This window comes from Pantherophis guttatus, chromosome 2 (assembly GCF_059756535.1).
Source record: "Pantherophis guttatus breed Tessera chromosome 2, ASM5975653v1, whole genome shotgun sequence".
Classification (NCBI taxonomy): Eukaryota; Metazoa; Chordata; class Lepidosauria; order Squamata; family Colubridae; genus Pantherophis; species Pantherophis guttatus.
In genome coordinates, this window is record NC_142064.1 from 217,644,090 (window position 1) to 217,661,058 (window position 16,969).

General features: G+C 39.1%; 1 protein-coding gene across 2 annotated transcripts in view; it reads left to right on the forward strand.

Annotated features, from left to right (window-relative positions):
* The first annotated feature begins 10,356 nt into the window (after nucleotides 1–10,356).
* Nucleotides 10,357–16,969, forward strand: part of FBXW12 (F-box and WD repeat domain containing 12) — a 31,091-nt gene continuing 24,478 nt past the window's right edge. Inside the window, exons 1-4 of one of the 2 annotated variants that reach the window (XM_034437660.3) lie at nucleotides 10,357–10,981; nucleotides 12,210–12,247; nucleotides 13,403–13,563; nucleotides 14,451–14,572. In XM_034437660.3, coding sequence (XP_034293551.2) covers nucleotides 10,889–10,981; nucleotides 12,210–12,247; nucleotides 13,403–13,563; nucleotides 14,451–14,572 — 414 coding nt within the window. In that variant the 5' untranslated portion in view covers nucleotides 10,357–10,888. Of the gene's footprint in view, nucleotides 10,982–11,441; nucleotides 11,684–12,209; nucleotides 12,248–13,402; nucleotides 13,564–14,450; nucleotides 14,573–16,969 lie in introns of those variants that run through there. The other variant, XM_087887815.1, reaches the window with a different exon arrangement.

Consider the following 16,969-nt stretch of genomic DNA (forward strand, 5'->3'; position numbering starts at 1 on the left):
GGTCGTTGTTTTATTGAAAGCTGAAATTCCTCTTCGTCTTCAGCAGTTTAGCAGAGGCCTGAAGGTTTTCTGCCAAAATTCAGTGATATTGGGAACTGTTCATAATTTCCTCCCCCTTGAATAAAGCCCCAGTTCTGGCTGAAGAAAATCAGCCACAAAGATAATGCTGCCACAATTATGCTTCACTATGAGTATAGTGTACTTTTGGTGATGCGTTTGCACCAAACATACTTTTTGGAATTATGGCCAAAAAGTTCAACTTGGTCTCATCAGACCATAGCAGATTTTCCCATGCTTTTGTCAGGCTTGATGTAGGTTTTTGCAAATTGTAGCCAGGTTGGAATGTTTCTCTTTGTAAGAAAAGGCTTGTCTTGCAGCCCTACCCAACAACCCAAACATATGAAGAATACATAAGATTGTTGCCATATATCACAATCAATACTTGCCAGGAATTCCTGCAGCTCTTTTAATGTTGCTGTAGGCCTCTTAGTAGCCGCTCAAACCAGTTTTCTTCTAGTTTTTTCATCAATTTTGGAGGGACATCCAGTTCTTGGTAATGTCATTGTTATAGATTTCTCCAGTTGTTGATGACTGTCTTCACTGTGTTCCATGATGTATCAAATGCCTTGGAAAAATTTTGTAACCCTTCTCCTCACTGATACCTTCCAATAATGAGATTGTTTTGATGCTTTGTAAGCTCTTTGCAGACCATGGCTTTTACTATACAAGGCAACTGAGTAAATGTCAGAAAAATCCTATTAGAAGAGCTGAACTTTATATGGGCTTGATTATAATCACTATAATTGATGACAGGTGTGTCCTGATTATTTAACATCAATTTGAATGTGATAGGTTAATTCTGCACACATTCCTAGTTATAAAAATGTGTGCACACTTTTGCAACCATATTATTGTACATTTTTACTGTTATCTTTCCCTTAAAAGATTTCAGTTTGTTTTTCAATTGAATTGCAGAGCTTATATGTTATACTTTTACATCCACTGTAAATTAGCATCAGAATGCCTGTTCTATAAAGAGTACTGTGGGGATTTTTTTGTATAATTAAACATTGGCCATGATGTAAGATAATTGAGAATCTTGCTTTAACAGATGGCAGCTTTGCTGATTCATCAAAGTATGTCTTTTGAAATTCTGGACAAAACTGTAAAACTAATGTTTGTTTATGCCAAGAGTTACTTGTGTGGATATTTAATTTGCATCTGTTTTTTTTTCAAAAGGCCTATTTCCAAACAATAATTTAGAAGAAAATGAAAGGAAAGCATCACCTATCATTGCGAACACTGTCAATCTAATGCCACATAAAAAAAAAAAGCCAAGTACTGACATGTCCCTTTGTGATTCAGAAAATATTCACATTTCAAGACAGCAAGGAAGGTTCACCAGATATCAGTATCCCAAGATGTCATACCTTGTATCATGTATTTCATATATCTGATGATCACTCGTGTAAGATCTTTTTCCACAGCAGCCATTTTCGAGAAGGCAATACCTTTTAAACATTGTGGATGCAATTGCGGTTGCTGGCTGCTCTTATTGTTTTGGGTCAATTTTCAAGGGAGGATCGGGAAGAAGTTTCTTAAAATAAATTCTTTAAATAATTAATTTTAAAGTATAATTAAACCATAAAGAAGGGTTTAAAACAAGTGGCTTTCCAGATGCTGCTGACTAAAACTCCTATTACCTCAGGCAGCATGACTAATGGTGAAAGATTCTGTGAGGGATAATTCAGTAACATGTACAAGTGTTCCACCTTGTTGCAGTATCACAAATAATACCTACAGTTTTAATTTGTACTGTAAAGGAATCAGAGCTCATAGTTCCATATAACATACTGTGAGACACTATGAGGCAACATTCTAGAGCAGTGTTTTGCAACCTTGCAAAACTTTAAGCTGTATGGACTTCAATTCCCACAATTCATATTGGCTGGGGAATTCTGGGAGTTGAAGTCCATACAGCTTAAAGGTATCAAAGTTGAGAAACACTAATCCAGACGTAATAGTAGCAGCCAGCCTAAAGTAGAATTGCCCCAAGGCCTACCCTGTATTCCATTACTAGAGATCAGGGGAGGATGCTGTGGGAGTACCACTTTTGAAGGAAGGTTCAACTCTCAAGCCAATTCACTTAAGATTAAGTGAGGGAGAAGACATAGTCTTCCCTTCAAGCAGCAAAATGTCTTCCACCAGTCTTGGTCCTTATTTGCATATATATTTGCAAGAGTTTATAGACATATGTACATGCATGTATACCATTACATGGAGTCAAGGAATGGAAGTACTAAAAGAATGAAAACAGAATATTGGGAAAAAGAATGTTTTTAAAACATTTTAAAACATTGGAAGAGCCTGTAGTACAGTGGACTAAAGCACTGTTATTAACATCTGCTGCTTGCAATTACTGCAAGTTCAAATCTCACCAGGCTCAAGGTTGACTCAGCCTTCTATCCTTTCAAAGGTAGGTGAAATGAGGACCCAGATTGTGGGGGCAATAAGATGACTTTGTTTAAATATACAAAAGTATGAAGGCTATTGCTTAACGCACTGTAAGCCGCCCTGAGTCTCCGGAGAAGGGCGGCATATAAATTAAAGCAAAAAAGAAGAAGAAAAGAAAAGAAAGAAAAAGAAAGAAAGAAAGAAAAGAAAAGGTTTTCATGCCTAAGACATTCAAAACTAAAAGTATCTTTTGTTATTAAAAAAAATGGGCAATTTTAACAGCAAGTACTGCAACGTTTTTTAAAAAAATTATCTTCTAAGGGTTGCAGGGTCAATGCGGGGATGAGGACAGAACATAACCTTGAGGGATATAAAAAGCCAAAGACCATGATATCAATCAAATGTTTCCCAGAATTAACTTCTGAAACCTCCTCTTGAAGAAGTATAAAAGAGTATGTCTTAAATCTATCTCAGACTGTTCCAGAAGGATACCTTTGTGGATGAGATCTAAAGCCCCTGGAAAAACCCCCAAAGACCCAACAAAACTATAGTATCATCTCCCCCCACCCCCATTCAACTGTGTTTCATTCACTTTGATTGTCTGTACAAATCTCTGCATTTTTACTTACAAGGTGTTGTAAGGTTTAACAAGGAGTTAATAGTTTGCCATTAACTCCTTTCTAAGACTTGGGATAAGCCTAGGCCAGAGAGACCCAGCTGTCTTTGTTCCTAAAGTGGGACTACAACTCAGAGACTCCCAGTTTGTAACCTGGTGCCTTAACCACAACACCAAACTGGCTCTCATTTCATTCATTTCATTCATTTTATTAAATTTGTATACCGCCCTACTCCCGAAGGACTCAGGGCGGTGAACAGCCATGAAATAAAACATATAAATACAAAATTTAAAATAGAAATAAAACAAGTTAAATAAATTTGGCTGAACCATATTTAAAACCCCAATAATTTAAAACCAAATTTAAAATTCCCATTTAAAAGAGGAGAAGTTTAGGTCAGGCCGGCTTGCTGGAATAGGAACGTCTTCAGCGTGCGACGGAAGGTACGCAGATCCGGAATCCTCCGTATCTCGGGGGGGAGCTCGTTCCAAATAGTAGGTGCCCCCACAGAGAAGGCTCTCCCCCTGGGGGCCGCCAGTCGACATTGTTTGGCCGACAGCACCCGGAGGAGCCCCTCTCTATGGGAGCGTACTGGTCGGTGGGAGGCTATTGGTGGTAGCAGGCGGTCCCGTAGATAACCAGGTCCTAAGCCATGGAGCGCTCTAAAGGTGATGACCAAAACCTTGAAGCGCACTCGGAAGACCACCGGAGCCAGTGCAGCTCGCGCAGGAGAGGCGTTACATGGGAGCGCCACGTCGCTCCCATCACCACCCGCGCGGCCGCACTCTGCGCCAGTTGGAGCCTCCGAGTGCTCCTCAAGGGGAGCCCCATGTAGAGAGCATTACAATAGTCCAGACGGGAGGTGACGAGGGCATGAGTGACCGTGCGTAACGAGTCCCGATCCAGAAAGGGACGCAACTGGCAGATCAGGCGAACCTGATGATCATCTTCCTCTCGAGTTCCCAGCATAAATGAAATAATTAATAACAGGCTTGAAACTGGATGGAAATAGATAATATGCCTTCTATTCCATGTAGAATATTGAAGATAAGCCAGAAAGTATTATGTATAGCACACTTTAAAAAAACACAGGATAGAATCATGTTGCCACTAGGCAATTTACTATATTTGTCTCTATTTTATGTTTCTTTTAAAAATTCTCTCTCCCAAAAGAAACCAAATATTTTAAATTTTCCTAGGGCTCCATGCCATTTGTTTACAAACTTCCTCCTGGTTTCTGAAAGTTTCAACTTAAGACACACTTCAATTCAGAAAACTGAAATGCATTCCAAGCATTTTTACTACTGGTTCTGTGGGCATGGCTTGGTGGACGTGGTGTGTATTGGTAGGCGTGGCTGGGGAAGGATACTGCAAAATCTCCATTCCCACCCCACTCCAGGGGAAGGATACTGCAAAATCCCCATTCCCTTCCCACTCCTGGGGGAAGGATATTGCAAAATCTCCATTCCCATCCCACTCTGGGCCCAGCCAGAGGTGGTATTTGCGGGTTCTCTGAACTACTCAAAATTTCCGCTACCGGTTCTCCAGAACCTGTCATAACCTGCTGAATAACACCCCTGATTCCAAGTGGTCTATACTAGATTTCACCTGCAAATATTTTCAGTGGAAACTGAAAAGAGAGAAGCCATCCTTAGGATTTTACCTTTTAAAAAACCATGCACATTCAGGAAGTTCAATTGCCAAAAAATAATTTTGCTTTGCCAAAAAATAAATTATTATAAAATCTTATTTCCTGCCACTGTAACAAGTGTTTTTCTTTTCATTTATTTTCTGTACAAGGTCCTAAATTTATTTTCACTCATATCCTGATCGCTGCGAAAAGATTTGCTCTAAAGACTGGTTTTAAATGCTCTTTCATCAATATCTAAGGTATATTTTATTTTGGTTGTCTAATAGTACTGGGTAGTTAACAGAACATGCTTTTTACCTTGGAAAGGCAGTTATCATTGTACATCCACCCATAAAGGTTTTTCCTTAGGATAATGGATGTTTTAATGATTCATCTTGTGGACCCTGCCCTTCCTTATTTGCACAAAATATTCTACACCCTGTAATAATTTCTGGGTCAGACTCAAGCCATACATGCAAATCTTTTTTGGACACAGAGACAAGAAAAGATTAAGTTAAAGGTTCGGTCTCCCCTAGGTCAACCAACCCCTCTTTGGTGTCTAGGTCATTTCAAGAGCTGCTAATAGGATGTTATTAGATCACTGGGTATTTTCAGGAATTAAGCCAGTAGTCAGCATGAGGCAGAATTTATTGTTGGCCCACAGAGGAAGGCCAGAGGAAAATAGTACTGCTGTTGTGCTGGAAAATTTCACTGTTTCTGTTTCTAGTGGAAAAAAGTTATCACTAACACATCCTGACATGTAATTTGCCTCATTTATTATTGTCTAGCACTGACTTAGAAATGCACAATAAGCACTAAAGTAGGTACGGGGGATTGTAGTTCTTTAAGGAAACATTATATAACCAAGAACTTCTCCTCACACAAACTGAGATGTATCAAACTGAGCTAGATAAAATATAATTCAGATTTTTCCCTAAGCAGCACAGAGAATTACTAAATACAATAATTATCATGATAAATGTATAGACTTGTGTTCTGTTCCAGTTTCCATAACAGAGCATGCATAAAGGAAAAAATAACAGAGATTGAAATTTTTAACATATTGAGTAGATCTGCAAGCTTTGTAATGCAAGCCTTTATATATTTATTTTAAAAAGTTTCACTAAATTTATTAGAATTTATTCTCTGCAGAAGTAGGTTGGTATCACCACCTTAGCCAATTGGGGCAGTTAGTTTTAAACATGTAGTAGCATTAAAATCCATTTTGGTTCACTATGATCTTTGTTGAAGGTGGGCATTAGGGCAATTTTCTCAGCTGCACATGAAAAAGTCACATCAGTGTTTATAAGAAGATATTTGACACATTATTTTCCACCCTTGAGAGCCAGTTTGGTACAGTGCTTAAGGCATCAAACTAGGAAATGAGAGACCATGGGTTCTAGTCCTACCTTAGGCACGAAATCAGTTTGAGCCCATCACTTCTTTGTAGCCCTAGGTAGAAAGCAATGGCAAATCACTTCTGAAAATGCTGCTGAAAAAAATGTGGTCCAGTCACCAGCTATCACCAGCTGACCTGAAGGCACAAATATATATTTCCATCCTTCCATCCTTCTTTCCCTCCAAAATCCATTAATCTGAATTTTATAATCTTATCTAGAAGCAAAAAGTAACACCAATATTGATAGTAACGTCTTTATTATGAATTATGACCTATTATACTGTGTTTCTCCAAAAAGACGACCATCTTGAAAAGAAGCCCTATCAGTTTTGAGTGTATACGATCAAATTAGCCCCACCCACAAAATTAGCCCTAATTAAGACCCCGCCCACCCCAGGGTGCAGGGGGTGGGGCGAGGCACACAGGTAAAAAATAAGTTAAGGTAGGGATGGGGGAGTGGAGCTGCCCTACTTACCAGGCCTCGCACACCCAGACACTTGTCTTGCCTTCTTCTGCGGCTGCTTGCTGCCACTCGCACGCTTCGCCCTGGCTTCCATTTTGCCTTCAAATGCCTGCCAGAAGGCATCTGCAGCTGATAACAGAGCTCTGGATCAATCATTATCAGCTTCCAGCAGGCATCTGAAGGCGAAACGGAGGCAGAGGCAATGCATGACAGCGGCGGCAAGCGGCTGCAGAAGAAGTGGGCCAGCAGCGGGCTCCTGCTGAGCGGGGCTGTCGATGCCACTGCCGCGAGGTGAGTCAATAATTAGAACCCTCCAAAAAGAAGGCCTAGCCATTTTTTTCAGGGGTCAGAAGAAAATAAGACCTGGCCTTCTTTTTGGAGAAACATGATAGTTAATAGCTACTGCTATTATTAACCAGATTCTAAGAAATACACTTCTTAAAAATAAGATAAGTAAAACAGCCTTTGATCCTATTTTCTCCCTTTTCTGCATTTGTGGAAAGTATTGGCTGACTGATCTAGGGAAGCTATGTGAGAAAGATCAGTAATGTGCAATTCTCGTGCATCTGCTTTCTTTGGTTTATTTGTGTGGGTGTGAGGGAAAATGTGTGTGGGTATTTGTGTGTGTGAAAGAAGGAGAGAGAGGAGGAGAATTTAGACAACTCACATTTGTTTTATAGTGTTCACATAAATCTATTAACAGTTAAAATGTTTCTTCTCCTGCAACAGAGCCACTTCATCTGGATTTGGTACATTCCCATTGGACAAGTGCTCTATTACCTATCACATTTAACTTTCTAGTGGAGCTGGTTTCTGAATATTCTATATTGTCTATTTGTAAAAGTTTCAAGGGGCCTGGAGGCTAAAACATACAATGACTGGTTGCAGGGACTGGGTATGCCTCGTCTAATGAAGGACTAGGGATAGCAGTCTTCCAATATTTGAGAGGCTGTCACAAAGGAGGGGGTTAACCTATTCCCCAAAGCTCTTAAGGGCACAACACATGAAGTAACAGATGGAAACATACCAGAGATCCAACCTAGAACTAAGGAGAAATTTCCTGACAATGAAAACAATTAATCAGTGGAACAGCTTGCCTTCGGAAATTGTGGGTGTTTCAACACTGGAGGTTTTTAAGAAGAAACTGGGCAGCCATTCTTCTGCTTGGGCAGGGGGGTTTGACTAAATGACCTCCAAAGTTTCTTCCAACTCTGTATTCTGTACTCAATATAGTCTATCTTTTTAACCTCATTTGCCTAGGATTCAAAATTTAGTCAATCTGGGCAACAGAGGTCTGCAACTGAATGGAGCAAGGCACTCTATGCATGTAATATGTGGTTCTCCCTGTTATATTTAATTTAATTTTTTAGGTTTATTGTTTTTTTTAGGTTTTTCTCTGGTTTTTAATTATATGCCATCCATTGTCTATGATGGATTAGGTGGCCATACAAATGTACATTAGAAATAAACAAACACACCTCTTAGAAAATTGTAATGGAGCGGTTCAGGTCTTGGATAAGAAGTGGAAAGGTCCAGGAACAAGTGCACCTACCGCCATGGAAACCCACAGGGTGACTTAGGGCCAATCAAGCTTTCTCCAACGTATCCCACAGTGTTCTTGCAAATTAAAAAATCCCTTCCTAGGCTCTGTTCACTCATCAGTTTTGTAGAGAAACTCACAAGCTTGCAAAATGCCCTGAACTGCACATTAATTATTCCTAAGAATACCAAGAAATCAAATCAATGCATTACTGAACAAATACATTCAGACTTCTCACCTGAAGCACATATGACCAGGCTCAAATTATCCTATTTTGGACACATTATGTAAAGCCCTGGCTCTCTGGAGAAGGCTCCAGTGCTGGGAAGGGTGGAAGGAAATAAATGAGGACCGCCAGAACCAAAGAGGATGGACTCAGTTACAGTAGGAGACCTGAAAGACCAGTTTAGGGGACAGATCATCATGGAGAAAATCTCTCCCTATGTGGTTGTCGTGGTTCAGAGCGTCCTGCAAACACAGCCAACGTGGTCCTCCCCATACTTCTCACCAACAGTAAAAGAAAACAGAAAATCGTACTAAGTCCCTAAGAAAGGTAACTAATGGAGCTATTGTAAATCAACAAGCAATTTCTCAGCAGATGCCTCTTTACTGCCCACGCCTTGTTGCTAAGGATGAGGGCGTGGTTTCCTTTGGAGGTTACGCCCGTTACTTTCTAAACATAGATCAGAGCAGAAATCAAGCGGGGCGCAGCCTCTTCCCCAATTCAACGCAAACTACATTTCCCAGAGTGCCTGCAACTTTTACCAACGAGCCACGAGGAGTCGCAAAGAAGGGAACCGGATAAAAAAAAAAAATCAGGATCGCCTACGAGGAAGCCCGACGGAAGGGGAGGAATTGTGAGCTTAAGGAGAGGTGATCGGCCTGGCTCTGTAAAAAATACTTCCGCTTCCAACCTGCGTCCCGTTTCCGTCTGCGAAAAAGCACTTCGAAGGCAGGCGCGCACCTCGGAATCTGCAACAATATGCAGAATACCTTCGATTCTCTAACAGTATTCAGGACTCCCGCGCTTTATTTTTTTGGGGGGTTGATTCTTCCGCTTCTCCCCTGCAGCAATTCAATAGATGAGGCCAGGGGTTGTAAACGACGGTGAAGCCGATCTCTTTTGAAAGCACCAACTTCTGCTCAGAATATGTATATAGTGGCTGATTGAGGGGCGGGGGAGGGGGGGAGAGACACCGGATGCGTCCTCCCGCAGATTGCAAAAGTTCGGCAAACAGGCAGATACAGCTTCTTGCAGATGCACGATAGCCCACCTGAGCGAAGGGCCTGGGTGGGTATGAACGTTTGCAAGAATTTCTAAGAGTCGGTCTAAAAAGAGCTTGGATAGGGCAGAGATTTGCTCTCGCCAGAGAAGCGTGAGTGCCTCAAAAGCAAGATCTATTATTCCCTACGGCCTGTCCTGTAGAGCATTGTTTCTCAATCTCAGCAACTATGGACTTCAACTGTCAGAATTCCCCAGTCAGCATGGCCATTGCTAAGAATTCTGGGAACTGAAGTTGCATCTCAAAGTTGCCCAGGTTAGGAAACACTGCAAAGTGTGACTCGACTTTTATTATATCAAAAAAAATATATATATATATATACATATATATATATATATATATATATATATATATTTATTTATTTATTTATTTATTTATTTATTTATTTATTTATTTATTTATTTATGGGGCTTATGTTTGTTTTTATATTAATGATGTACTATCTTAATTTATGGAGCTGCCCTACCACCTAGCAAAATAAGTTGTCCTTATTGGTAGTGACTGGGAGAATATATTAAGAACATGCAGACTGACTGATGAATAGCAAGCATACGTATTATAATGTATTAATTGTTTCTCATGAAAATAGGAGCACCTCCCCTGGAAGGTGGCAATGACTGATTAAAGCAAGTCTAGTGACATGATTTCACCCATCTACATATGATACAGAATACAATAAAGCTTACATACCATGATTCTCCATTGGTTTAAACTGGAAACAAATGAAAGTGTTGGGTGATTGGGGATGGGAGGTACTGTACAACACAGTTGAAGAGCCAAGACTTTCAAAACTTGTACATATTATGCCTAGCATATTGCTTGATCCCAGCAAATTATAATAAAATCATAATTAAACTCTGGGTTAGCCCACTGTGAACCATCATCTCATGGTTGTTGTTCAACCATGAGAATTGTTATGTTCAAAAGTACATCTAAAGTCTCTTTTCCTCTTCCCTTAGCCAGTTTGCTGTGGGATTGACTTTCAGTTAAGAAAAATTTGATAGACTATATATTTTCAATAAAGAAATAAGATCCATCATTTTTTTTTACAAAAATTACTAGGAAAAGACAGTATTGTAGCATTCTTCAATTTTCCAGATGAACTGCAGTTGCATTTTCCCAGGCCCCCATTGTCTTAAATTGTGGGAGTCTCCAAATGTTTAGAGAGTTCCAGGATAATGACGGTTTATTTTTACAATAAACGCTGTTAATGTTTATTTGGTATTAGAAATATGTTCCTGTAAAAGTGATCAATTCCCTGAAAAGAACTATTAAATGATGATATACGGTAACTGAGCGGATCAGTTCTCCTCCACATCCCCTCGGTGCACACAATATTTTAAGTCTGCCGCTCTGATTCTTGACGGGCAGCTCAAAAACAAGTCACGGGGGAATCCGAAACTTTAATCCCGCCTCGAAGTGCTCCAGCGCTGCATTCGGCTGGGGCGTGGAGAAAAGAAAAACGTATCCGTAGGTTGGTTGTGTGGACGCCTGAAAGTACGATGAGCGCCGAGTCGATGACTTTGGATTGCATTATCCATCTCTTCTCGTACTTGGAAGTGCCGGATTTGCTCAGAGCAGCTCAAGTGAATAAGGTACACCCGCTCCCCAATGTAGACCCCGCAGCCTGGTGCGTACTTGGCTGATACACCGCGGTGGTCCAGGCACGGACAATATAGTACCAGTTTTCCCAACCTGCTGATATTATAGCTACCTAAATCCCCTCTTGGCTGTTGGGCACGAGATTTGCAATCCACGGGTCGGGTTGCTTAGTGTAGATCAGGCTAACTTCGACCCTTCCTTCGTATCATCCGTTCATTTGCGAACAAGAATGCTCTTGCCTTTTCAAGGCGGGGGGGGGGGACACATCCCAAACGGGCCTTAAAATTGTCGAAGGAAAATGAAAGGGAGTTCCGAATACAAATCTTCAACTAGTTTAATAGAGGGCTGGAGGACACCGCGATCACCGCAAGAGCCTTTGACTGCGCCGTCACGACACGCCCAACGCGTCGCTGCCGAAGAGAAGGAGAAGGGAGCCGGAAGTCTCGCCCTTTCTAGGGAACCCGGCTGACCGTGACGGCATATCCGATTTTGGTTGGTTTTACATGCTGGATCCCGTTTGGGTGCTTCAGCATTGGATGCTGCGTGAGAGGGCTCACTTTGGAAGCATGCTTCTCTATATTATGTTGAGGGCTTCGGAGCTTTTTATAAGGCAGTAAAGCATTTGGCCCCACTTGACCTGATGCCAGGAATAGCTTTACCAGCTGAGTTGATGCCACTTGTAGGACTCTTTAAGGGTAAAATTCAACAAAACTTTCTTGTTTCTCCCTAAAGTAGCATCTTCTTGGGAATTAGGTGCATATTTAATAAAATAGGCTTGGATCCTTGAGTAAACACATTTATTGAGCTATCTTGCAGTTTCTCAATCACTGGTTGAGTTCCTAAATTTTTACTAAGCCATAGCTAATGGCTTTAGTTGCGTGACACACTAAAACATGAATTATTCAATCTCATTTGGGTTTATAGGACACACACAACCATAAACTAATCAGAGGGATTGGGTTGGCACAGTATGTTAGGCATGTTTGGGATTCAGTGTGTGGCATGAACCCAAGCATTGTGGTTGGTTTCAGCTATTGTACTTGGCATGTATACCGTGAATTGCAGTTCAGTCAGCATTAAACCTGAGCCATGTTGTTATGTTTTATTCTGTCATGGTTAAATCAAATCATAGTTGGTGCAAGCTGTGAATTCTATCTTTTGGTCCAGTGAATCTTAAGAAGCTGTTTCTGAAACCTGCCATTCCTTTCCTTCCCATTTTAGGCATGGAACGGAGCAGCAGAGACCACCTTTCTCTGGAGGTGAGAGCAACAAGAAATGATGGGAAAAGTCTGGATTTCACTGGAGAGTAGATGTTAGTGGATACAGCTTGTTGGATGAAGATACACTTCTTCTTCCTAACAATTTATTCCTAGTTGTTAGGTGGAAGGGTGACTTGTTATTTTTGCCACATCCTGCTTGTGGGTTTCCTAGAGGTAGGGTTACTAGATCTCAGCTGCAAAAGTTCAGACCAGCAAAAGGCCATCTTATATTTGCCTGCATTTTTGTAGCCCAGATCTGCAGGCTCAATAAGAAGTGCCCAGTATCAACAAAATGCTAGACTAGCTAGGCTTTCAGTCTGAGAAAACCTCTGTACACTCTTAAAAGTCAGTTAATAGCTGTACCTGGTAAATGCCATGGAAGTAGTATAATCATACCTTTTTGCTTACTAAGCCTTAAAAGTTCCTTTTATAAGAAAGGCTAGCCAGGTGCTGCCACCTGCTGAGACTAGGCAAACCTGATTGGTCTTTCACTGCCTGGGAACTCCATGGTGATGTCTAGATAGGGAAGCTGAGCCAGTTGTATCAAGGACATAATTATATTTCATATAATACAAATACAGGATCACCATTTGAGGAGCCTCCATTTAACAGATACAGATGATGCCAAAAAGAAAAAGGCCTTCTTGGTCTTCTATTTAACAGCATTTCAGCATTTGATAAAGGCTATCTTGTTCAAATAAGTACTCATTTTATCAGAAATGTCAATTTCATTTTAGTTCCTGAATCAGCTTATATTTGCTATTTTTATTTCCTTAAATGTGTAATTAACATTTTATTGCTGTGCATCAAACTTATGATTTTAAAGCTTCGGAAGAATATAAGAAGAAATATAAATATTTGTTTATTCCACTGACTGTTAAGAAATGTAGGTGATTGCTATATAATTAGTAACTATTGAGTTCATATTTTGTTGCGCTCTCAATATTTACAGTACTTTAATTTTCTTATTACTAATTGAGATTTGAAGTATTCAGAAATGACAATAAAATAAACCTTCCAACATTCTTTTTAATCTAATAAATGATATTTACAGAAGTTAGTTGTTAAAAAATTAGAATTGCTATATTTACTAAAGCAGATTTGGAGAAAGCAATTTAAATTTCACAGTAATAGTGCAATTGTTTATATTTATAGAAATATGTGTCTAAAAAGGTGGGCTTTCTGCAATATCTCTGTGATCCCAGGAATCCACTCTTGGAAAAAGTACTATCTTCATCGCTCAAATCTTGAATCTAAGATGACATCAGGACAGCCTTCTGTTGATTATACATGTAAAGCTATAAGAGGACACAATGGTATGAGAAATGTGGTAGATCACCAAAGTAATATTTTTAGAAGAAAAAATATATTGAAATCATTTCTAATTCTCAACTTGCATTATATTGTACTTATGTATATGATTTGTATTCAGAAAGTTAAGAACTTCCATTTCTGCAGTAATAGAAAAGCACAAGGTCCTATAAAACTCTTATGTGTGCATTTTTAGAAAACAAGGTCATAGTCTGAGAAAATGCACCTGATATATGTACCATAGTTACCAAATATTTTCCCAATCAGTAGCTTGCCAATCCTAGGTTTTGGGCCTCCATGGAATTTTAAATCAGTTTTCTGGAAAATTGTGAATCCATATCCATCTATCCGTCCATCCATCCTCTTACATTCATACAAGTGTAGAAACCTATATAGCTTCTCGAGATGGGTCTAATTCAGCTCCTCCATTACTGTCATGGTCTCTAAATGCAAACATTTGTTGACTCAAAAAGCCTAATGAAATCATCTACCAAAATACGTTCTAACCTGGCTGGAATGACCTAGCAGGGCTTGGAATCAATTTTCTATTTAGGAAATTGAGTGAGGGAAGAAAAATCAATTGCATTTGTGGATGCAATTCCACCATTGCAATTGCACCATTGCAGACCATTCCAACGAATAAATTGCAAACGTTCTCTACGTTTGTGATCCAAAATTTTCTACTCATTTGTGATCCAAACTTTTGGAGCTGATCCAACTGCTAATACTTATAGTTGATTGTAAATTTACAGTGTATTATGCAAAGTAAAAATACCATGGGATTGATAGTTTAGCTTTCATAAGGAAACTTTGTTCTTCTGCAGCCATTGAACTAGATAATCAAGCCCCCAAATACTTTGCTTTTAAACAAAGATCTGTTGTGTTGCCGCAGGAGTGATACATGAAATGGCTTATCTATCAGAAAACGAGCATATGTTTGCAACAGGAAAAGTAAATTCCACTATATGTACTGTATCTTCTGATGGCACAGTCAGGGCATGGAATGTCCAAGAGGTAAGAAAAAGGAGCATATGGAGTAAATAACTTCAAAGACTTGCAGAGAAGAGCCATAAAGATGTTTTGTCTTTTTCTTTGTCTGCGTCTGATTGTGTTTGATTATCTCTATTGTATTGTTTTTATTCAGTATTGTTTTTGTGTATTGTGAGCTGACAAAGTCATTTGAAGTCAGGAGGTATCAAATTGAATAAATATATAAAGACTTTAAAAAATGCTGTACATAAAATTTTTAAAAAACATCGATACATATTATTGAGCTTTTTGTTCAATAACCTCCTGTCTGAAACCTCCTTTTCCAGAAGAGCTCTGCATCCTCACACACTTCCTGTTTTGGGGTAGTGGCTCGATAATTTCCTGTTGCTACCACCTATCTTTCAGGGGTGGCTCATCTGGTGTCTATCCCTGACCCCTAATGTGCTTCCTTTCTGATGATTGAAAGGTCAAAAAGCAAATATAGAAATAATTTTTATAGTTCCATCTCCTGGCCCGTAATCTACAGTAATGTGAATAGAGAATTTAGCCCATTTTCCCCATCCCTGCTTTAGAAGCAAACCAGCTTCTAAAGATAAACAAAAGAAAAGATAGAAGAAAAGAAAATATAAGACACTTTATTCAGTTTTATATAGTAAGATGCAAATGATCAGTGCTATGAAAGAAAAGGTAAAGCTACATCAATCATAGTCAACAATCATAAATCCTAAAAGAAAAAAATATTGGCCTGGGTAGATCAGAAGATGGTTCTTGTAGAAATGAATGCTCTTGGGCAAATTTCAGAGATCTCAGAAGAGATGGTATTTACAATTGTTTTATAGCTTATAAGAATATTCTAGAACAAAAGGAAACATTTTGGGATGTATCTGTAGTATGCATATATATTGTTCAGTTTCTTAACTTCTATAGACAAAAAACCATATGATCACCATCCTCAATGTTCTCTCAGCTAGCTTCTGACAAGCAAAGTCAATGGGGGAATCCAGATTCACTTAATGACTGCAGATTTATTTAACAACTGTGGTTTGCTTAGTGACCATGACAAAAAAATGATTGTAAAATCAAACGTGACTTACCTAACAACTGTATCACTTACCGATGAAAGTTAGAGTTCCAATTACGTTCATAAAGCAAGAACTACCTATAAATCTTTTCTTTTACTTCAGTTGGCAGGAAGTTACTGTGAATAAAGGTTGTGTTACTATTGTTCATGAAACAGAATTCTACAGTGAGTACTCATCAATGCACTTAAACAATATACATGATTAAATGTTTGATTGCCAAAGGAACACCCCCCCCCCCAATTGAATTTCACCACTGAATATAGATTTGTTTATGGGGATAATGGTAAAATGAGCATTGTGCATTGCTGGATGAAAAATCTAAAGATAGTGAATCAGGGAAAATTGAATTTTGTTATCAAGAACAAGGCAAATGATCTGTGGCAACTGATGAGTTTTGGGTAAGAAAGGCTGATAGCAGTAGTTGATGAACAATCAACAGATAAAAGAGAAATTTATGTCAAGCTTTTCATAGGTCATATTATTGCTGCTCTTCCACATTGCAAGATTTGTGCAAGATGCATCCTTTGTATGCTGATGGAAGAGATGAAAATGTCAAGAGTTGAACTTTGCCAGCAATGTTGTCATGCTATGAGAATAAAGATGACTTTCTTTAGAGCATTGTGACAGTTGATGACACTCAGGATCATTATTGTGTCCTAGAAATGACACACCCATTCAGGGAATATCATCACTAAATTTCACTTGCTTAAAAAAAAAAATCAAAACTCTGGCTTTGGCAAGAAAACTCATGGTTACAATTTTTGGGAACTTGGATAGTGTTATTCACAGAGTTTTCCTGGAACCTGACACTGTACTATTCAGTGCTACACTGTAACATTCAAAACTTTGAACCAATTAAGCAGAGTCCAGAAGCATTAAATAAATTTTGTTGGAATATTAAAGCTGACTCCTCATCAGCTATCCAAAATGCAACTGCAAGGTTGGACCTCACTGTCTTATGCCATACATCATACAGTTCAGACCTGGCACCACATGACTTCCATTTTTTCCCTAAATTGAAAATTTACTCTCAAGGGAATTGTTTGAACCAAATGAAGAGGAAGAAAAGACTCACAAGATTCGGGTGAAAGGATAAGTTCTGTGAAGTTCTTTCATAATAGTGTTAAGATGCAAGTAAGAGAAAGCTGACCCACTCTGTTCAACACATTCAAGAAACAGCATTAAATAACATTCCAATAAAGTTCTCAAAGTGGAATGTTATTTTGAAGATGTAATGTGAGCTATATAAACAATCTGCTGTTTCTTGAAGAATGCAGTACATGAAAAATAGCTGATACAGACAACAAAAAAAATCACATGATTGGAAATAACGTATTAT